The sequence below is a fragment of the Berghia stephanieae genome, chromosome 8 (assembly GCF_034508935.2).
Source record: "Berghia stephanieae isolate SIO BIC M18660-M18661 chromosome 8, UCSD_Bste_1.3, whole genome shotgun sequence".
NCBI classification, from domain to species: Eukaryota; Metazoa; Mollusca; class Gastropoda; order Nudibranchia; family Aeolidiidae; genus Berghia; species Berghia stephanieae.
The window spans coordinates 39643423-39668070 of NC_088367.1; the positions used below are offsets into that span (position 1 = coordinate 39643423).

General features: G+C 35.0%; 1 protein-coding gene across 13 annotated transcripts in view; it reads right to left on the minus strand.

Moving 5' to 3' along the window:
• Window positions 1-24648, minus strand: part of LOC144978661 (uncharacterized) — a 51688-nt gene that overhangs the window by 26606 nt on the left and 434 nt on the right. For 9 of the 13 annotated variants that reach the window (XM_078924985.1, XM_078924993.1, XM_078924995.1 and 6 more), the window contains exons 2-8: window positions 17821-18794; window positions 13473-13603; window positions 12761-12965; window positions 9445-9629; window positions 8140-8325; window positions 3610-3895; window positions 2368-2687 (exon numbers count right to left, since the gene is read on the minus strand). In XM_078924985.1, the coding sequence (XP_078781111.1) occupies window positions 2368-2687; window positions 3610-3895; window positions 8140-8325; window positions 9445-9629; window positions 12761-12965; window positions 13473-13603; window positions 17821-18793 (2286 nt within the window). In that variant the 5' untranslated portion in view covers window position 18794. The remainder of the gene's footprint in view (window positions 1-2367; window positions 2688-3609; window positions 3896-8139; window positions 8326-9444; window positions 9630-12760; window positions 12966-13472; window positions 13604-17820; window positions 18795-24648) is intronic. The other 4 variants (XM_078924997.1, XM_078924998.1, XM_078924996.1 and 1 more) reach the window with 1 other exon arrangement.

Consider the following 24648-nt stretch of genomic DNA (forward strand, 5'->3'; position numbering starts at 1 on the left):
CATCGGGGGGAAAAAAGCTGAAAATACTTCACAGGCATAACCTTTTCTTCATTAAACCCAACATCCCTTGCTCCAGAATTGTTTTCACCTCAATGAGCCATTCAGCTGGATTATGAGTCTCTTCATGTGTCAATACATTCCATATCCATTGGTTACCATCACCTCGAGCATTTGTGCCACGCCCCCTTCTGTTTACATTCTGTAAATTGTCCCCACGACCCCCTGGAACATCACTAAAATCACTGTCTGACCCTCCCTCGTCAATCCTCGAACTTGATTCAATGTCCGTAATCTCCAATTCTGATAAAAATTTATCTCCTGAGTCATTATCATGTCTATACACATCAATCTCTTCATCTGATTCCCTAGTGGAATACAAACAAAGCCTTGGCAACGGAAAATTACGATAAAAACAATGTAAAAATCGAATTTAAATCATGAATGCACGAGAAAATGCTGTCAATAGCCGTCAGTGAGATGTATGGCAGTTCAGCAGTATAATTACTGCTCGCAGAATTAATTATTCGCCTCGATAATAGCGGTCATTGACTCGTCGCCGTAGAGCGACCATGGCAACTCAGCGACCTTTTTTTTTGGTCGCCGTGCGGCGACCGTGGCAACTAAAGAGTTAAAGAAGCTGATATACAATGAAGTGATAAGACATGGAACAAGATTAAAAAGTTAGCTCAGGATAGAGAAGGATGGAGACTGTTTGTCTGTGGCGTATCCCCTGATCCGGGGTAAAAAAAAAAGGCAATGATGATGATGACGTCCATTTAACACTAGTATTGATTGTTATACCTCAAAAAATTTGAAGGCGATATCTTGAAAACTTTTAAAAAAATAGATGTTCGATGAAGGCCACGTGCAAGTCCTTTTAATTGTGGTTAAAAATTTATTTTTTTTTTAAAAAGGGAGGGAGGGAGGGAGAGGGAGAGGGAGAGAGAGAGAGAGAGAGAGAGAGAGAGAGAGAGAGAGAGAGAGAGAGAGAGAGAGAGAGAGAGAGAGAGAGAGAGAGAGAGAGAGAGAGAGAGAGGGGGGGGGGGGGGCTTATGACTGTCTGGATTTATTCAATATAAAATCCCTACAAATAAAGGAGGTAGTCCTCTCGAAAAAATGGGAGTTGGCAATTGTGAATTTTTGAAGTCGTGATTTTCAAATATCTTTTAGATCATAAAACTATTCTAACCAAACTGCTATTTGTTATGTTTACAACATGTGTTCAAATGAAATATGATAATTATAGAAACAGCGGAGGACCACTATTTGTGTCAACTTTTCAAGATAGCTGCCATGACCATGGCAACACACAAAAAATTCACAAGAATTATGCGTTCTAACTCTACCTTCCCTAATAGGCAGGTCATAACCTTGTTATACAGTCACTTAGTTCATAATTAACTTTTGCAATTTTTTGCAATCATACAATGTCCTTTTTTGGGGGCAGAAACCTATACTATAGATTTCAGTAACATAAATCGACAAACAAAAGAAAAAAATTTATCAGTCCATCAGTCTTGACTCAAAGCATTCTAAAATGAAAAGACGATATCATTCTTTTGGTTAAGTATTCCATCAATTGAAAAAAAAGCACATCATTTCCAATAACACTTCGTCACCATCACATTTTTTAGCATTCATCATACAGAGGTGGGGGAAAAAAAAAATAAAAATAATGGTTTCACTTGCGAAAAATATTTCGGTTTAGAACTATAACTCTGGTCAAATTTCATATACGAGAGCCTCTACCACATCCACAGTGTCATCACTACCAACACAGCATCATTTGCATTACCATACCACGCAGAGTAATCACGTCATCACAACTTGTTACTACATCGTGGTTAAATAATATTGTTGGCGTACATTTTTAAAATTTTAATTTTTTTTTTCCATTCATGGAATACCTACCAAAAAGAATGATATTGTTTTTTGATTTTAGAATGCTTTGAGTCAAGACTGATGGACCGATAAACTTATTCTAAAAAAAAAAAACAAAACAAGAGATAGTAACTCTTGAGCATTGTGCAATCAATATTGTAAATATTTCAACATGAATGAAAATCGAACAAATGTGATAAATTGCCCATCCATGAGAACATGGAAGAGTTAAAAGAAAACTATGTAAACAAAAATTTTAAATGGTAATCATTACCAAGGCAACACACTTTGAAGAAAAGAAACTCAAATCATAGAAAATGAAATAAACTTTAAAAGAAAAAAAAAAAAAAATCTTCGACAAATTGTATCCCAACAAAAATAAAAAATAAAAATAAAAATAAAAGAAAACCAAAAACAGAAGTGGAGGGATGGAAAGAGTGAAAAACAAAAACAAAAGCAAGCGTGCATGTGCCAGACCTGGCGTACCTGCCAAGCAGTTGTTGCATCCCTGGATAAAGCAGCGGTCATCGCCTCTTTATCGTACATAAAATGAATAGGCGTGCCCTCCCCACCATCCTCTTCACCAGCCGTGGCCACGTGTTGTGGATGCTGCTGATGCTGCTGTTGCTCGGCTGCAACAACTTTCCCACCACCACTGTTACGCCCATCCTGTTTCTGCATGGGAATTCCACTGACCTGGGAGTTGTGATGTTGGTTACCCCCCTTGGCACTGCTGCCACCACCACGCTGGTAATGGATCTGGTTGTTGTTGTTGTTGTTACTGTTGTTTTGGCCTTGACTTCGTACTGAAAGGTAAAATAACAAGAAATATACATTCGGCACATACTGTTGGACTGGTCTTATTTTAGAATGCAAGACAGCTATAAATGCTATCTTTTGATGCATTTGAGTACTTACAGTTAGAAAACGAATTCATATTGATATGCCAACATGCGATCAAGTAAAAATTATCTGGATGGGCAGCTTTCGAGACAATATTTTGAAGTTTTAAATCGTAACTAGAAAAATAAGGAAAATATATCCCGAGCTAGCAAGCTGTAATACCAGCAAAATAAAATAAAAGATCTTTATGCCATTTTAAAAAATCAAAACTTTTTTTTTTCCGAAACCAACGCACACACAAATAAATTCTTTTCACAAACATATTCATCACTTCTAAAATTGAAAAAAAAAAAAGACCAGGAACATACAAAATGGTAGGAGTCATCAGTCATGTATATCCTTAAATTTGGAATGAGACATTTATTTGACACAAATGTATCCTGAAATTTAGATCGACATTTAATGAAGCATGATAGCCTTAAAGGCCCCATTTTTATTGCACTAACCCCCCACTTTTAGAGAAATCGAAATGATAAATTATCATTGATACTCTAGTAGCTAACTTCTGGAGAGTGGGAAACTGCACCTATTTGTTCCATTACACATCAAGTCTCTCACTGCCGGTGCATTTGATTGGGGGAAATGCAATTTATTACCAAAGGAGGAAATTCCCCCACTGAATCACAGATCCGAGGAAAATCCTCAGGACAGGTATGTTACCAAACTTAAATACCCTAAATTTTACACAATTGGTCAAAGATTACTTACTGAAACAGACTAGAACAATTGACAACAAATATTTACAATATGCCGTATTTTGACAAGAATTATTTCTCACAGAGCAGATGGCATATTGAAAACCAGTGAAACTACATTAAAACTCACAATCTTCAGTCTTGGCCATGACGGAAGACGAGTTTTGGCTTTCGATGATGCTGGCAGCTGTCAAAAGCTCGTTACAAAAATCAGAAGGGTTTGAGGATGCCAAGGAACCAGACGTGGGAGATGGTGAGTGCTGGAATGTTTTTGCACCCACTGTTGGCGTGCTTCCCTCACTCTTGAGGTCTCTATCTGCATCCAGACTGGATGGTGTGCCTTCCTTCTTTCTCTGGGAGACCTCTCGACGACGGAAGTTGCGGGCATACATAGACAAGTCAGTGCGTATTCGTTTCTGGGAAAGACATTAAAAAAAAAAAATACCAACAAAATGAAATTCACATTTCATTATGGAATAAATCATAACAAAAAAATAATAAATTAAAATATGATAATTTGGACAGGTTTCAGGCTGTCCACATGTAATTTTTATATCTTAAAAAAAATATCCCCTGTGCTTCTAAAAGAATGCTGAATATTTGATTTTTTAAGATGAAAAATAAAGGCAACAAGTATTGATGCTGTGGTTTAGCCAAAATGTTCACAACATCTGCCAGCTGGATGTAACGTACTAACACACAAAACTATGTGTAACCTTGAACGTTTATTACTACTACTTCTTCCTTTTAAGTCTGTAACTTAAATTTTGAAGATTCCACAGACCACAGTATTTATCTTTCTTTAGAGATGTGAAACTATTCCACTGTCGATGGTATGAGCGAGTACAAGTGTGCATCCACTCTTGAGTCGGGAACCATAAACTTGGATGACCTCCTCTTATTTTGTTGAATATATCCAAGGGGTAATTTAACTTGATCGTTTAGGCCTTTGCAAAATATTTTTACTTTGTCATACTTTCTTCTCTGTTGTAGTGGTTCAAGATTTAAATCATCAGTTTCATGTCTTTTTATCTTTGTTGTTTTGATTTATAAATTTCAATGCCCTGTTTTGTATTTGTTTGATATCTTGGATCTTCTGATTTGTGGTGAGGGTACCAGACAGAGCAACTATATTATAGTGTAGGTCTAACAAAGACCTGTAGCACTTTACTGTGTAACTTTATTTACCTCCTACTGTCATATAAGTTTCTTCTGAGGAAGCCTAAGGTAGAGGTTGCTTTTTTTTTTGCATATGTTTGTAACATGATCTTTCAATTTAGTTTGTTAGTTGTTACTCCTAGATATTTCGCCTTGTTCATTTCTTTCAGTGCAGTGTTATGAATTGTGAATTTTGAATATATGATTTTTCTGTTTGTGAATTTTAGATTTTCTTTTACTTCATCAGATGAAACATGATTAAAAATATTAAAATTAGATATAAATTTTGGGGGTCTAACAATCCAAATTTACCTCATCGTTTTGAACAGCCGAATGAAGATCTAGTTTGTTTCTTATCATTTTCACTTTGTCTGAAAAATACTTGGAAAAAGCAGTTGGGAGGTTTTCTTCAGGGATATCTTTTGGTAAATGGTTATTATCAATTGCATTCTTCATTTCTTTAACTGTTTGAAAAAGAGCACATGTGTTTTCACATGTGGAAATTTTTTCAGCAAAGTAAGTTTGTTCATTTGATATGGTCTCCTCGACTATGGTGACGATCTTTATATAGTTGATGATCTTCATTTATCTGGAACTTAGCCATCACCGTTCAGCATGGAGCAGCTTGTCATCTGGTCGCCTTTCTCGTGCACAATGGTGCATTATGGTCGAGCATTTTGCAAAGTGTTGCATGGGAATCAGCTGTAAGTTGTGATCCAAGAATCGCTAGCTCTGTTTCAACACTACAGGATGCTATGGGATGTAACAAGTGACTTTATTTTGGGTGGTTTCGATTTGTTTATGTTGAACATAATGATGAAGCGGGCGGATATGACTTTACCATGTACGGTTATTGTAGACTGGGCAAGTTGTAGTGTTTGTCACAACCCAATCTAAAATATGGCTTTTTGTAATCTGTAAAAGAATATGGTTGGCTAAAAGATTCCATAAACGCTTTGAATATGGGTCAGCTGAATCAAAATGTAGATTGTCTGTTTGTTGTTAAGGGTCTTATGGCGCTTGCAACACATTAAGGTCATATCAGCGGCAGTAAAAAGGAAGAAAATGAGATAGTAAAAAGTTCTAGAATTACAATTAAAGCACCCAAGAAAAGGTAAGACAAAGGGGAACTGGTTCAAATAGGAAATGTAGATGTAGATTCCAAGAGCACACTATCAAAGTACTTAGTTTGAAATCAGCTAAAAGCCTCACCCAGCACAAGATCCCACTAAGAAGAATACACTCAAATGTTTACAAATCATATGTTAAAAATAAAAAATAACCATACATAACAGAGATGATTTACCAGGAAAAAAATATCATCTCCCAAAACTATAACTATACATTCGACTGTTTCCCTCCCAGCCAAGGAACTCCGGCAGAGTCAGGACAAAACCAAGTAATCTCATTCCAAGACAAAGACAGAAAGCAATTTGGAAAACAGAAATAGGGGGATAGAAGATAGTAAATGCCTCCCTGCCCACTATGAAAATGTAGATTAAAATCACCGAAAATTATAAGACGATCAATAAAAGAAATATATAATTCAATAAGGTCTTCCATATCTCGCATCAAGCCTGCATTTTTTATTTTGTTAAATAATGATGGTGGTGGATGGTCTAAACATAAAAACATGATGGTAAAAGCTGTGATCTTTGTGCATTCAAAAGATTTGAATGTGTTGACATTTTCCAGTATTTTAATAGAAATTGCACAAATACCACAGTCACGTCCTGATATCCTTGGATGTGACATGATGTTAAAATTGACAAGACGTTAATTCATATAAGATTACTTCAATCTCCGATCTCTTCTAACCATGTTTCAGTAATAAAAACAATGTCACTATTAGAGCCACAAATTAAATGATTTGTAAGGCCATGTTTCGGACCGACTGAGAATTAAAATACCATTATGTTTACTAAAGTATGAGCTGTGGTGACGTCACGAAGGATGATAAAGACAATGACCGCGATGATAATGGTGGTGGTGACAATAGTGACGTCGGCTGCGGGGATGGTGGTAACGATGATGACGACAACAGCGATGATGATGGTGGTGATGCTGAAGATAGTGACCACGTCAGACAACGACAGTAGCAGTGTTATCATTGTTGCCAGGGGTCTTGGCGGGTGGTCTATGACCAATATGAACAGGTATCATTCTCTGTTTACGTATGCCACCCCTATGCGGTCTTGGGTGATCAAAATAGCCATTTGTTAAAGAATATGGTACGGTGTTGTTTGTATACAATGACGAGATATCAAAGGGCTAAAAATAAACAACTAGAAACATCCATAATGTGTCTAGATCTAAAACACACTGGTGATTAAAGTTCTACCTGTACTCACAGTCCATTGAAAATACTGACACGGTGACTGTTATGGTGAACTTGGAACTCATATCTAAGAAAAACGTCAGTGTTGACCTCAAAATTGGATTTACAATACCGATTTTCTAAAATATCACATATTTCAACTGTTTAAAAAAATCACAATTTTCATATCGATTAAAAGTCCAGATCACAATGAATTCTTATGTATAAGATTCACTTTAAAACCGACGCAGTTATATCTATAAAAAGGCAAAATCCAGAGCACAACAAACACAAGCCTTGCTTGTCAGGCGTGTTACAACAATATTTGAAACATCATAATTATTGACTAATTGTTGTCACCCAACGAATTTTAATTCACTTTTTATGATAAGCAACTTCGGACTATTGTTTTGGTTTATATGTTGTTTTATTGTGATATGAGCTTTATTTGATTGGTCATTTGTTGACATGATGGTCTTAACTTTTGCTGTGATTGTAGGGTGTATTGATGATTTTTGGTTAGATCCTCTTCCTCTCTTTGTGCGGTGATTGTTCACAAAAATGTGTTGGCTTTTCAAAAAGTTCATTGTATGGTCTTATGGTTTAAAATGATAAGTCCTCAGGGCATGGAGTTGTGCAGAGCTATAATATTTATTAAATTGCTCCATTGTTGTCAGATCTAAAAATGTAACCATGAATACATCTCAGTAAGCTATGGCCGACGTTGCTTAAATTGAGTGAATTAAAACCCGCTGGGTGACAACAATTAGTCAATAAGTATGACGTTTTAAAAATAGCACACTCTAAGTACATGTGGATGAAAACAGTTCACAATGAATAAAAACTGATTCTTAAAAATTTCTCTTAAAAAAAATCAATGTTCAATTTCACAGTAAATGACACCATAAAATAAAATGTCACATCACAATCAATTTGATATAAAATTAAAAATAACTCAATGGAGAAAACACCGAAAAATTTCAAGACTGGAGCGACTGACATGCTCTAACAATCTCTCTCTCTTTATAGCCTGATAGACTTTAGTGAAAACTTCTCATAAATATGAATGGCTAAAACAAATTACAAAGAGTTGAGTGACGTCAATTTCATTCCTTCTATAACACTGCATCCAATCCATAATATGACAAATATAATGGTGGAATAGCACATAAAAACAGTACTCACATTGACAGGCACCCCTGGTGTCTCGGTGTCCTTGAATTCTGGGAAGAGTTCAACAACAAGGTTCGATATGCGGTCATAGTCGTGGCTACTCCAGTAATGCTTGTACTGAAGATAAAACTGGACGGTCTCTCTGAGAACAGTGGGCCTGTCAAAGGCGATTGTCCCCATTTGTTTTGCTCGCAGGACCTGCCAAATATATCAAAATAACATTTATTTCAAAGTGACAAACTCTTTCTTACGACTTTACCATCCAAAAGCTGACTGTAAAAAACTATATAAAAGACAAATTTCTTAAGCGGAAGGTCGGCAGTGAAACCAAAAATCTATGAGTGGGACTGCAGGATTCTGTAATATTGCTAAATATAACTGGACAGTCTTTCTACTAACAAATCGACAGGTGGTTTAAGAAAAATATTGGGCATATGCCATTGAAATAAATATAAACAGCCACCATTTTGGATTTTTATAAACTATTTTCAAAGAAATATTTATCAGTGAGATACAAATTTTGTTACAGTTTTTACAAGATATGCCCAAAGATGTATTTAAAATTGTATGTCCTAAGTTTTAGAGCACTTACTTATCCCAACTAGAAGTTTTATAGCAAAAATAAATTTTAAAATCTAAATTTTCCAAAATTCCAACCCTTTCATGAAGCTAATCAGTGGCTTAGCACAGTATGAAGTCCATCCTCCAACCAATGAGTAATAACCTAGCCATAGAGGGCTACATGATCAGATCATATATGGAAGTAGAGTACTATAATGAGGAATGGAACATAGATTTCTCTCACAGACATGCCAACCTTTCCATGATGAAAAGTGCATTCTGTGATCCTAAAAAGTGTACTTTTTAGAAGGATAAAAAAACGTGTTCTTGTCCACAGATTTGCAAAATTATCTGGTTTATCGAGAAACCAAACCAAGTGAGCATCTTAATTTAGGATTAGGCTCAGAATATAGAATATTGCAATTCGAAACATCCCAAAGAAGTGATCAAAAGACTATGTTGGTAGTATTGATGCTAGTGTCTGTCTGTGGAAGAGGTGGTGGTTGTAGCACTGACAGAGCTGGTGGTGATGACGATAAAACTGCGGTGGTGATGGTGGAAGTGATGCAGTGGGGATTGTGGCTGTGACAATGCTGTGATGGTGGTTGTGGCAGTGGTGATGCTGGTAAAAGATGATGATGTGGAGGTGATAATGCTGGTGTAACAAAAGTCGTGATGGTGATATACATCTTCCAGCCTAGTATTATCAGTTGAGAGTAAGTTTTGAGATTCTTAAAAATGTGAAAGAGGTCAAACCTTGTCAGAATACTGAGGTAGGGGTAGTGGATCTGGCAGCTCCTCTGATGCAGCCATACTTAGACGTAATCCGGCGGGTGTGACAGATTTGCTGGAACTGCCTCCTCCCTTGGCTTTGTTGTTGCCTGTTTTATGGGAAGAGGCTCCCAGGTCCTGGTACTGACTGCCGCTAAGATGGGACATGTCTGGGGAATGATATGGATAAGCATTCAAGTCAACGGCTGGGTTTACATTACTGAACGAACGCTACAAATTGGCATTTCTTTTTAATATCTCAAAGTAGAGGCAAGGAATAACAATGTGAAATTGAATGTAAGCTTCAATTTAATTACGAAAAGAGACGGACGTTTCAGGTTTCCCCTTTATCAACAAACAAGATGAATGAAACACTACAGATGAACGAGATGATGTGGTAGTGGCATTGTTATTTATTTCTTCGAGCTTCGAGCAACAACATTTACAATAGAGGCAATGAAACACCTTATGGCCTTTCTTAAATTATTGGTCGCATAAAGGTTTTATGGCAAGGACACCTTTAAGGCATTGGCTAAAAGTAGGGTAATGTATTAATCAAGTAACGATAGATTTAAATTAAGTCACATTTCCAAGCTTAAAATCAAAAGGAAAAGGGAAGATCGAGAAGTGAATGACATAGATTCGAAAAGCAACCCATTCACCCATACTGGTCCGAGGGATTCCAGGACAACATTACTCTCACTCAAACCACGACCATGACACAATCAGTAGAGGTTAAATATGTACCACTCACTTAGAGAGAGGCAGAAACTTGTACAATGAAGAGCCAGAAAAGAATGAATGAAATAGCAGATCGGATGACCAAAACTAATTTTCAATTTACTAGACCAACTCAAAACATGTCACTTTCCTTGCTCTTCATGTAACCTTCAACTTTTGAACATTGTTTTTAAAAAAATTCAAGTATTCCTCCTCTTCTTCCATCTCCCCCTCCTCAATTTGGAATATTCAGAAAAAAAATTAATTAAGGGTTTTAGTATTTTATTATGACAACATAAACCATTACTATGTCGTTCACATATAATATGCTTTTGTTGAGAATGAAAGTGATCAAAAATTGCAACAGCTGTTCTCGCTCTACCTTTGCTTTTTGAAATCTGGTCCATTCCTACTAAACCAAATGAAAGTATGTCTCGTGGAACCGAAATCAATAAAATGACAAAATTGATTGACGAAACCAGCCTCTGTGAAAGCAGAGAGTGAGACAACAGGAGGGATTCAGGACACAATCATTACAATTCTCAAAGATAAACAACAGTGACCCCACATTTCCCAGTTCTCTGAACATGACATTCTTTTTAAAATTTTATCTTTGTATGGCCTTATTAAGCCTAACACAGCACACGAAAACAAGATAATCACACGTTACCATTAACATATGGACAAAAGGAGGACATTATTTACTCTTCCCCCCCCCCCCCCCCCCCATAATAATAATAATAATAATAATAATAATAATAATAATAATAATAATAATAATAATAATAATAATAATAATAATAATAATAACAACAACAATAACAATATTAATGTTTTCACAACTGCAAAATGCATGGCTCCGATTATCAACAGAGACAGCCTCTCACTCCACACACACATATACATAGTCACAACCAGGGAATGCCAAATGCAAATAGATGTTATAGTAACGTGACAGCTGGATAGATATTTTTATGCTAAACACAATTTTTAAATATCTGTACACTGAGTAATTCATAAATTCTGATAGATGACAAAGTGTACTCCAGGGAAGTTATTTTTTTAAAATATATACAGAAATGAGGCATTGCCATAGAGTTTGTGTATCATTTGACACGAAATGATGAATCTCAGGCCTGAAGAATGACACTCAGATGTGCGTGACAGAAAACAAACAGGAGTTTATGATTCCGCCTATTGGCCATGTGACCTATGTTGCTATGTCTGGCAACCTACATGATCCATTAATAAATTGGTTCTCATATTCCAAAGAAAATATATGGAGAAAAAAAAGCATCATTGACAAATAAGTCAAATAACATCAATATCGAACATAATCCCTTTTTGTAAAGATTAAGTTGTTGGGAACTGCAATTGATTCTTTTTTATCATTAATCAGTTTCAGTTGTTCAGCAATGCTTTCATCAAGTGTGGTAGTGTAATCATAAAAGAATTAGACTAATCAAATTTAAACAAATTTATATCATACGTACTAAATTTTGATCTGATCATAACCCATTCTAAAGTGCTCATCTACAACCATAGGAACTCCCGATAGCTCAGTTGGTAGAGCACTCACTTCATATGCAAAGGGACATAGACCAATCACAGATGCAGTCAAGATTTTTCCTGATTCCCCTGTCTACCCAGCAGTAGCTGGTCTGTTAGAGCCAATGGAAAATACTTTGAGATTGACTAGTTTCGTATCCAAAGGAGAGCAATTATTTGCTATTGTCTGTTTCACATTATAGAAACCAGGATAAACTCCAGCTCCATGAACCCAATGGTTCAGAAAGACTACTTCTTTTTTACAACCATAAAGAGCAGAGGCGTTGACGTATGTTCTTAATTAACTGAGGAGATGAGAAAACATTTTTCAATGGTCAATGTTGATCCATTTTACTGTTGATGCTGGATTGAATGACATATTCAAGAACAAAGCTGACCACAACAGTTATGGAAGAAACAAACACCATACAACATACAAGATGACAAAATCATTCAACGAATGTCTAATAAATATGAATATCAATGTCAAACTCAACACACTAATTGTAAACCTACACTAAGAGTGTTGCGCTATCCAGTGTAAGTACTTCAGTCATACAGAGACACTGAGACAACAACTAGTGTGTAACATAGCTTTACAACATAAGACTCCAGGAGGGTAACATTCAATTTTGGGGTCGACAACATTGTTCATAACAGGTATACAAACATGAAAATAATATAAATTCTCTATTCAATTATCCGGTCATAACTGCAGACCTGATAGTTTCCATAAAGAGGCAGCTCAATTTGGATAAGACTAAAGTTGCAAACTTACTGCTCTCTTGACGAAAATGGGAAGGTATGATGTCCACTCAGGATAAAATCAAACCCAGCCAATAAAAAAGTTCACAATGATACTAATCCAATTGTGCAGTTTGCCCAATTCCATTTTTTTAAAAACAAAAAACAATGATCCATTTGAATTTGATGAAACCACCAAATAGAGCAAATGGGTTTAAAACGTAAATTGATTTATTTTGTAACAAAATCTTTCTTATCTTCTACAACTCAGCACTGCCGCAGCACCTACCTGCCTTACCGGCCTCACTCCCAACACGAGGGGTAGATGACGGGTACATTCCCCCGCCATACATTTCTGGACTATTCTGGTGGGGGGTGAAGGCAGAGGGGGGAGACTTGGCCGGTCCAAGAAAGTGAGCCACGGATGGCAGCACCGTGGATGGGGATGAGCTACCCCTAGTGTTCCCTTGGGTCATGTGTTGGATGCCTGGTAGCTGAAATAACATGGGATGACATTCATACATGGTAACAACTTACTACAGAACAAAGAAAGGCTACAACTTAATAACCATGACATGCATATTTCTCGTTTTGAACCTGAATTAAAAATCTCTAACTAAAAGATTTCGGGCTATATACTTTCATATTTGGTACAAAAAATTATGGGCTATGTGTGCTATGATGTTAAAACGTTAAACAAGTTCATTTTCAATATATTTGAATATATTCCAGCTCCACAAATGAATTTTCCACAACAAACACTACTGTGTGTTTATATTGAAACTCGTAATCAGAGAGCTATCAATCTGTTAAAATGTCATTACATATAACCCGTCTAATAAAATGGCGTGGAATAATTCTTTCTTTTTTAAAAAATCTCTTGAGAACACTCTCATACATTTTCTCTGATAACTAAAGATGAACAACCTGGTCAATAAACAAATTTTAAAAAATAAATAAAAATAAAACAAATATTCACGAATTCAATCAACAAGACTTACAGATGAGTTTTGTAACTGTTGCATTTCTGTATCTGAGGAGTTGACACTAGCTGGTGTCAACAAAGAACTGATCACAGGCAATCGAGCACTGGCAGATGCATTGCCACCACCCTTTTCCACTTTGGATTTTTCTGAGGAGAGAAATACTGTCCTGTACACAACAGCATTCAAACAGACTATTCTCAGAGCAGACGCTACTGTTTCTATTACTATCAGATAAAATCATAGGTTAAACACAAACTGCAAACTCAGTTTCATATAACTTTCCAATTTTCAGGCTATGCCAATAAGGAAAAGCATTGATAAAATAACCTTTCCTAGGCTCCATGCGATTAAGATTTTGTTTGGTCTAGCCAAACCGCTTCTTCCACTTCTAAATTTTCTTACTGTGATAGTATTCATTCCAAATATCCATCAATATCAATTCTTTTAAAAAATTAAAAAATAAAAAGAAAGAAAGAAAGTAAAAATAAGAATAAAGAAAATCTATTCAATCAAACAAGATATTATCATTCAAACCATAAAAAATAGGATTGCCTTTCTTCTGGAGAAAAATCTAGAATCTGCAATTTTAAGAGAAGAAAAAAAAAAGAGAAAGTAAAGATACAAATCTGTAGCTTCACAATTCATCTAAATGAACAGAGCTTCTGAAAGTCAATAAAACTATGACTGATCAAAAAAGAAAAAAAAAGAAGATAATAACAAAAAAGAAAGAAAAAAAAAAGGATAAATTACTTCCACGGCATTCCATGATAGAAAATGAGAAAATCCACCATACAGACGCGTGATGTCAACAGGAATCGCTCATGCTCTTCAAAAGAGCCCTAAATCACTACAACATTAGACAAAAATTTCCAACGGTATTTCAGCATGCACACAAATCCAAAGTTTTCAGGCTGTCACGAGAAAGCGAAATCATGACTTTATGTAAAAGAAGTGAGAAAATAAAAACCCACATAAATATTAAGTAAGGACAAAATTCTTAAAACCTTATTCAGGTAAGGTCAGCAACCACTAGAAATACATCTGCAGTCATTTTTAAAGTTATCAGTGTAAGTAATTCAAGCTTTAAAATGTATGCATGAAATAACTAATCTCAGGGAAAATATATTTCTCTTGTTAGATTTGAAAACAAGTGAAAATCTGACTTAAAGTGATGACCCCCCCCCCCCCCAAAGCCGCATGACCTTAAGTTACAAATGACAAGAGTAATGATATGAAAAATATGTGAGCATTTTCAACGGCCCAACTGTCATAGTGGTCTGATTGAAAAGTAAAAACTATTAAATCAACATATAACGCTCTCCATCACAGCAATATTTTTAAAAACCCTTAATAATTGTGTAGTCCTACCAGACTTGTAAATTTTCACCATTCACCAGTGCTGATGGTGACAAGAAATGAAAAAGGAGGAAAATTTTTGAACGATTGTCTTTTAAGCCCCATTTGCACTATACTATCCCCCACTTTTAGAGCAACTGAAATGATAACTATCATTGATTCTTAGGTAACTGGAGAGTGGGAAACTGCAGCTGTTTGTTCCATCACACATCAAGTCTCTCACGGCCTGTATATCACATCAATTGGGACAAACATATTTTTTTGAAAAGGAAGAAAGTCCTCCCCTGGCACCAAAATCGCAGATCTCTCTCCCTCCCCCCCCCCCCCCCCCCCTCTTCAAATGGACAATTAGATCTGGTCCATTGATTTATTAATGGCATCAAGTCTATCACCACCCATTCCTTTTAATATGGTAATATGCTGTACTTTACCCATTTGGCTGTCTTAGGGAATTAAAAATAATTAATGAGAATGTATTGTATAATATAGCCACTGGAAAAGTGTAGTCTTGATAGCCTCCAATTATAAAGGCCACTCACAGAATGAGTTAATTGGAATGCTGCTTAATTAAAACGATTTCTGCGAGACAGTATTAATCTGATTAATCAGCTTGCAATGTGGACTGAAATCGATTTCTGTGTACGCATGAGGGAGAGAGAGAGAGAGAGAGAGAGAGAGAGAGAGAGAGAGAGAGAGAGAGAGAGAGAGAGAGAGAGAGAGAGAGAGAGAGAGAGAGAGAGACAACACAGGAGTAATGTAAGGTTAAAATTGACGTACATGTTGTGTGAGCGTGTGTGATGTATTATTTCAACTGAGACTGAAATTCGGAGACAAGAAACTTGAAGAGTGGCAAATGGCTTTTAATAGCAGACGATGCATATCTTGATATGGCCCTGTCAAGTCAGTAAACATTGTCCCACTCATATGTTTATTTGTTATATAAAACTTAATTTGGCACTGGTTTTCTCAGCCTCTAACTTCAATTGGGTGATTACGTCTCATTAAATTCTCTATAACAGACTATAAACTTTGAAGGCTGTACATACCATCAATAGTCAAATGCTATGTTTACTGAATTGGAGAGAAAGATAAAGGGAATAAATTGACTCATAAATAAGGGAACAACACAAAACAAACGACGTTTCGGCCTTGTTCAAGTAAACACGAAATATATATATGAAAATGGCCAAAGGCCGAAACGTCGTTTGTTTTGTGTTGTTCCCTTATATTTATGAGTCACATTTACCCCCTATATCTTTCTCTCCATTTTATCGATTCATTTTTAGTTTTACTGAATTGACATTGCACACGCATAGAGCTACTAAGTTCCTCGACTTGATATTATCATTTTAGTTTTAGTCTCTGATTTTAAGACATATAAATAAAATGTGCAAGCTTTTGCTCTGTGTAAACACTGAAATAGTCAATTAATTAATGGAGAAAAAACCACCACTATGATCACAGTCATTCATATTAATAGAATGAATACGTCTTTTAACAGACAATAAATAAATCAATTAGAGGTTAATGCAAAACATGTAGATAAAGAAACATTTTTACTTTTGTAATTTTTGCTTACTTAATCTTTGGTAATAATAAAAAAAAAAAAAATGAAATGAGCCATTTTCGAAAGGATAATTGAGGAAAAAAGAGATTGCTGCAATAACAAATATTTCGTGTGATCAACTACTTACCACAAAATTGAGTTACTTTTCCTATAAAAACTAGAATTAAAGTTTTTATACATGTTCATTTTTCACCCCCATAAAACACTGCCTAACTACTCAAATTCGAGTGTCCAAAACAAGTCACTTTCCATGGTATTGATACCCCAAGGCTGTGAACACTGGAAATAAAGGGTATCAGGGTTATACCTTAGTCTGGAGGCAAACTGCCATCCCATTGAAAGAGAAACAAGAAATAGCGACAACGCATTTCGTGTTGAGGAAACTGTGACAAACACAAAAGTTAAATCCTTAAAGTAAGATCACAGATTTTGAATGCAGCAGCTTATGGCAGAACCGGAACCTTCACTATACGCATACAAAAATTACACCATATCTTCAGATCTTTCTTTCCAAGTTGGACAAATGCTATTCCGAAATTTTCTTCTTTTATTTTATTTCACTCCCAACCATTTTTTTTTCTATTTTATAAAAATATGATAGAGACATATTATAATACTATAATTATTCCTATAATTGGCATTTAAAACATGCCATTATAAAATTGTGTGGCTCTCTTCTTTTATTTTGAGAACATTTTAAAGTTTAAATAATGAGGAGACAATGGTTGAAGATAAACAATGCCTGGGCAAATTGATGAGGAAAAAAAAGGTTTGAGATCCTGGCAAAAATGTATGAAAGATACACAATATTAATTTGATAATTTAATGCATTAAATAATATTCTACTGCTTATCAATTCAAGTAAAGCTCAGTTATTAAAAAATTATTATTTTTAGTGCTTAGAGCTGGTCCCTAGACTTACTGAAGGTAGCATTAAATTATAATACAAAAGCAATCGAATGGCGTTACATGGCACTTTTTTTAAAAGATTGGTCATCAGTTTTTTTGTTGTTTTTTTTTTTTTTTAAAATAATAAATATTAAAAAAGAATGGGTTAGAAAATGTCAGCTCATGTAAGGTTCTAGCATTTAAATAATATTTAAGCCTCAAAAGGATAGAAAACAAATTTTTAAAGTGACATGCAGCATGTATATTTGGTCAGACAACACAGGGTGTAATAAAATATAACATGACCACAAGAAAAGCAGATGGGAAAAAGAATAATAGGTTGAATGATATTATATATATATATATATATATATATATATATATATATATATATATATATATATATATATATATATATATATATATATATATATATATATATATATATATATATATATCTATATATATTGCACCTTACAATAACACACAACACACACAAGAAAAACAATTCTTTTTTGTTTCTTTCAACAGGAAGAAGAAAAGCAAACTCACTGTAACTGCCAGAGGACGATGAAGAATGAACATTAGAAGTGTGTTGCGTTGATGGGGTGTATGTCCTCTCCATGAACAAAAATGCGGGCGGTTCTCCCTCTCCAGCAGCCACACTTTCAATGGTCATTGCCACTCTGTCTAAAGTGTTCAGGACTTTAGCAGGCTTAGAATGGGGCTCGGCAGATGATGTGTTGGACCCGGAATTGGAAGAAGGCATATCCATTACAACAGAGGCTGATCCTGAAGACTCTGCTAAAGTTTTGTTACCATCCCTACCAACAGATCCTGCAACTGTAGCAGTGTTTGTGGCAGATGCAGTGTGAAAATCGGTGTCTGATATATCCTGACTGCACTCCACGTCTATCTCTTTATCTATATCACAGGGATCCTCGGCTGACATGTGTGTCAACACTTCAGAAGGCAACGAAGATGCAGGCACATTATTAGTAGTGGTTGTAGCAGTAGATGAAATGGATTCAGAAACGCTGACAGACTCATTACCTTCGTCTTGTAGATGCTGTTGGTGATTGGGATTGTTGTTAGAATTAATAACAGTTGATTGGTTGTTAGGGTCAGAACTGGAGGGAGGGGAGGGAGTTTCACCACTGGGTGCATTATTATTATCAACAAATACATTCTCATCACCTGCAACAACTGCCACAGCACTCTTCTCCAGAGACGTATGTGAAGAGTTGGATAAAGAATTCACATCCATAATACTGGTACCATATTTAGCTTGGGGGTTAGCTACGTCCCCCAGGGTGCCAGTCATATCTGATGACATTTTGGACTGTTGAGGCGTTGGAGAAGATGCAGCAGTCCCTGGCTTCGAATCTTTTCCATCTAATGAAGATTCATTGCCTCCTTCTGAAGGGGTGGGGGTTCGATTCCAACTGGCTGGAATGGGTGGCCGGACACTAGGACTTCCATCAGCGCTGGTTGCAACCAGGCCAGAGGTGATTTTAGTTCTCATCCTGCATAGAAAAATATAATTTATAAAATTAACCATTTAATATCTCAAATTACAAATGCATTTGTAACTTGTTCAAAAGGAACTGTGTGGTAACTGCATGGAGAAATTCCATTATTATACAATAAAACTATAATAAAATACTAGAAGGCAATTTGCTGATGGAAACTATAAATCAACTCAAGATTTTCCAGTTAACAAATTAAAATTAGTAAAATCAATAACGTAGATAAGCATCCTTGAAACAAATAAAATTAAGGGAAGAAAAATACAGAGTTAGATAACAAATCACTCACACTCAAATGTAAGTAACATAGATACAACCAGTCAATATCACCCTGTGAGCAACATGGATAACAAAAGCTGGTGGGTCCATTGATCTCCTCAAAGCCAATTTCATCTTTAGACTTTCTACAGACATTCCTACCATGCATATGATGCAAATCAATTGTTTGCTCCTGCTGTTTCAATGCTTTTTTACCTTTCTTTTCTTTCGTACCAACAGCATCCCCTTTCCAAAGACTCAAAATAAGGAAAGCTTAATGTGGTGACATTCTTAAGTGTGTGGACCAACATTTAGACTGACATAAGTAAAATAAGTGTTCAATTAAAAGTTAATTAAGTCTGATAGAGATATGGTTGACTTGCCACCAAGAGATTTATGTGGAAAAAATGTAGGGAGTTCACCCTCATTGAAAATCGAACAAATTTGTTGCATATGAACTCGCTAGACATCAGAGGGAGAGTTTTCAGAAAACCCCAAAATAAAAGCAATTAACTTTTGAAACCATGATCAATTTATAAATAAAATATTATATATATATTCAACGACAACAGCAGTTAAAAAATTTGACTCGCTTTCATTAAATTATCTCCTTATATATTTAGATTGGTCTTAAAATTCAGAATCAATGCCCAATTGACAAAGTTTTGGACCCCCCAAAAATTCAACATACTTAAAATAATCGCTAGTCTGAAATTCAAGGAGAAAAATACAACCTAAACTATCTTATGACACAAAATATGCTCACATGCAAAATGTTATGCAATATACCCTAAAACTTATCAGGAAAAATGCATCAAAAATGACCATTTTATAACGATCTGAAGGTAAATTATATCAATAATAAAATGATAGATGAGATGAAACTTCGGACAAAAAAAAAAACTACACTTTTGAGGTTCTTGACAAAATAATAATGGTAATGATATTGATGATGATAATAATGATAATGATAATAATAATAATAATAATAATAATAATAATAATAATAATAATAATAATAATAATAATAATAATAATCTAAAGTAATAATGAGTGTGTATTATACGAAACAAAAATTATAACATCCTCTGTTGTGGAATATTTCTTGCGTATGCGGGATCACTTTGCATGGTAGTTTCTATCAGGGGTCTCAATTAAAAACTTTGAAAACCACCAAAATTTTATGCAATCAACATCCGAATACAAAAATGGAAAAAAAAAATGCACATGATCTTATATTTAACAATTATCAATATCATATCATCATTAATATAAAATTTATAAACAAATTTAACTTTACCCCACAATGTTATCAGATCAGCAACTGTATGAGAATTTATTTAAAAAAAGAAAAATTAGCTTATAATCACATGGGAACAAAACAATTGATCCTATTTACCCAAATTTTCTGAACTTGAATGATGTTAGATAATTATTCTCAACAAAAACTATGACCAAGACAAATTTATTGTCAAACCAGGTAGACTTTTAAATATTTTTTTTTATTTTGCTCTTTTTTTCATGTGTTTTTGGATTAAAGCAACTCAATTCCACCATAAAAATTATCCCCAGAGATGCCAACTTAAAATTTGTCTCACAGGAATTTCAGACACCACTCGGACTCGAAGGAATTTCAATGCCAAAAGAGGAATCTTACTATACAAGAAAAGGTAATGGGGATGATATTTGCTATTGTATTACGTATTGAATAGTTCTTAATAGTAATACAAAACTGATTACAATTATATTAAACACCATCCCAAAGTCCCTTTATTTCAAATGAAGTAAAACTCCAAATCATAATGGTAGTTATTGCAGTTGTCAGTGCTGATGGTGCCAAAAACTGAAAAGGGAGGAAAATTTTGAATGATTGCCTTTAAGAACCCTTTATTTTTACAGCAACTAAATTTGTACAGCTAGTGGTCAAGTGGTATGACACAAGCTTTCGGATAGGAAAGTCATGGGTTCGAGGCTTGTTCGGCACATAGTTGAGTCCTTGGAGAAGGCTCTTCACTCATTCTCTCACCATACTTGCATGTAAATTGTGTACCTGGTCGTTTACAGTGTTGTCTCTGTCCCGTTCTACATGTTAAATGTTGCTGTTGGTCAGGGACCCCTTGTAATGTGCTTTGAGCACGTTTAGTGGATATTGCGCTATATAAAAGCTCAATTTTTATAATTTAAAAAAAATTATGTAAGACATTTAGGTATTTTCCGAAAACTAAAAATACATTTAGTCATTTATTTTTTTTGGCCTTTCTTAGTAAAAGGTTAAATAATTTTGGTCTTCTAGAGTGAATCTGCAATGTTTCTTCCTGTTGCCTTTCAGGAACATTATTTGTACTTAACAAATGTGTTGAAAACAAGAGTGTCATGTTTTCTATAACTTTACATAAAGGTCAGAAATAAAATTTAATACCATATAGACTACTCTGACTCAAAGTATATTGAAAATGGAAACTATGAAGAAAATGAAATTAATACGAATAGGTCACTAGGTAATTCTTGATCACGTCAAATGGCACTCACCCTGTGATCTAAGTCTATTGTTCACGTACTGATATGAGCGGACAAACTCGAGTCCTTTACTTACAGTCTTTTTCAACACAATCAGGAGCAAAATGAAGCACATGGCGTATAACAATGTCAAAAAAAAAAAGTATACCGTGCCTTACTGGTGTTATTTTTCGTCCCACATTTTAAGTGTTGCTAATGGCTTAGGACCCCCTGTAAAGCGTTTTAGTACATTTTTTGTTGATATTACACTATATAAAAAGCTTCAAGATTTTTGCTTATTTTCTTTTTTCCTCTAAGGTCTAAAAAAACATTCATCACTTTTAACTAAATATACAAATAATAGGATGGGTTTTGTCTAAAATGTAACTGAAGACTATATTCCTGAAAGAGCTAACGGCTAAAATCACATTAGCAAGACTTTTTGGGACAATCAGATTTAATATTTTGACTTAATTTAAGCAATATCTTAGTTCAATAAAATAATTTTTATAACAAAAATGACTAAAAGTCCTTATTTGACATATTTTTTAGACCTGGTTTCAACTTAGGGATACAGGAGATAAAGCGATGGAAAGAAATAGGAGTGGGGGGAATAAAAGTAAGTCAGAAATAATTTAAAATTCGAGTAAGAACAACAACAAGACAGGAGGAAAGTTTGAATTATGGAAATAATTATCTACCTCTACAGCAGTGTTCACACCTTATCAACCATCCAGTGTTCAATGCTCCAATCTATATCAAATTGTTTTTACATTTGACATTTTCGCTTTTAAAAAGAGCTTATTCTGTTATTATTGGTCATAATGAATATATGCAGACTATATTTAAGCACCCAGGTAAACTGATAAATGTGATAAGATTTTCTTTTGAATTAATCATTACTTATATTGTCAGCTTTATTTCAAACTGTCAACATGGCCTTGTAAGCTACAATTGTGGTCTCGATTTTTCCCCATCAAACTTCAGACAAAACAGTAATCTTAATAATTTTCCAGACTACAACTTTTTATATTCATAGCACATAGCCTACTTAAAATTCTCATAGCTCATAATCTTACTAATACTACTATCGGCAACAGCCAACTTCGACCAATGGTTCAAATTTCAAACTATACTAGTTAACAGTTACTGCCATAGCCTATTCTAATAATATTAGTATTATCCTCATCATATTTAATCATAATGAAAATAATGGAAAAAATAACCTTGAAGCGCAGACGTAAGCTAAGAAACTTGGTTGGCATGAAGATGCAAACCAACTACAGTAGAAATTTTGGGGACCTTCTAAACCATTTTGGTTTAAAGACATTTTGCTTTAAAGCAAGTTCCCGTTTTGTGATGTTTTTCAAGGGTAATAACTATTTAAGAAATTTGCTCATCTAATCGTATCATGGGTTTCCCCTTAAATGTAGTTGTTGAAAAAAAGCCATCTTCGTAACCATTTTAAAAATTATTATTTTTAAATTTTTTTTTTTTTTTTGGTGTGTTTTAAAAATATTTTTGGGGGTTTTCGTTTTCAATTCAAAATTGTTGAAAGAGTTGAGTTCGGGATGCCATGTTTTTTACATATCTCCGTCTTGATCAACTGTTTTTTCATCGACTTCACATAGTATTTTGATTTTAAACTCCAACGTGTAAGCACAGTGCTTTCTTTTAGATATCTTTTAGTAAAATGTAAAGCTAAAATAAGATCGAAAGTTCTTGTGCGATAATTGATAATGAACGATGCGCAGCTACTCAGAGGTGAAGTGAAATGGAAATGAAAAGGAGTGTCAATGCTAAGCTGTCTACTACACACCCCTCTTGTTGAAAAGCCATTAGGTTCAAAGGCCTAATTACATCTCACATTCAATCAAAGTGGAAATGAAATGGCATGTCAATGGTAAGTTGTCTACAACTCCCCTCCTTATTGTCGTGTTGAAAATCCAGTCAGTTCCAAAGCATCAACACACGAGCGAGAACATCTCGCTTGCGTGATTTTACACCCCAACTCCCCCTCTTTCCTCATTTTTCGCCTGCCAGCCACCCGTATTTTGTCTTCCTTTTCCAGTCTGCAATCGTGGTGCTGGCCAAACCCAAGTGCAGTGATTGAAGTGTTTGTCTACCCCCCATCCCTCACCCTCATCTTATACTTACACTCTTTGTTTTTAATATCGCCCGGCATTATTATGTGGGGCCACCTTCCCGAATTTTTGAAGAAAAATTGAGAGAGAAAAAGGGAAGGTGCTCTCAAGTTGTTTCGGTTTAAACAAAGTCCTTCTTAGAAGTATTTCGGTTCATCATAAGAATTAGTACAAAGATAATGAAGAAACTAGTACAATTTATTAAATTCTTTGCGGTTTAAGGTATTTTTCGGTTTAGCTTCTTTCGGTTTAAAGTAATTTTACTGTACTTACTACTACTACTACTACTGATAATTCTACTGTTGATTTACTGTACTGTACACAATACTATACTGTTTCTGTGCAGTCTCCGCAATAAAAAACGGAATAAATCTTACCGTTACTTTTACTAGTTTCTACTACTTACTACAGTCTACAGTACAGTAAGTTGAGTAAGTTATAGTTATAGACTGTCTGTAATAGAGTAATAGAGACTATGTTAATGTTATATTTTCCCCCAGTGGTTTTAAAATGGATGATAATAACATGAGGAGTCAACAAATCATTTTCAGTTGTTATAGTAGTTATGGATGAAGACTGGAATAGACTGGAACCGCTGGAATCGAAAAACAGAATTAGAACTTTGTCATCACTGACAGAAATCGAAGCGAGTGTTCATCGGTATTCTGTACAAATTGAGTTGAGTAAGTACTACGACTACGGCACGGATTTGTACTTCGGTCGTTAACCTAATTAAAGTCATTAAAACATGCAGAGGCAGTTAAATACAGGCCATGTAGTTTCATGTAATGTTTTAATTTCAGTTCTGACTTCACCTTGGACCTCAACTCGCAAAGCCGACTTTTTCGCTGACGAGGAAGCACAGCCTTCTCTCTTTGTGTGTGCACCAAAAGTGGGTCACCACCACACACAACAAACCTTAGGGAGGTGAAAGAAATTGGAATTCGGAACCT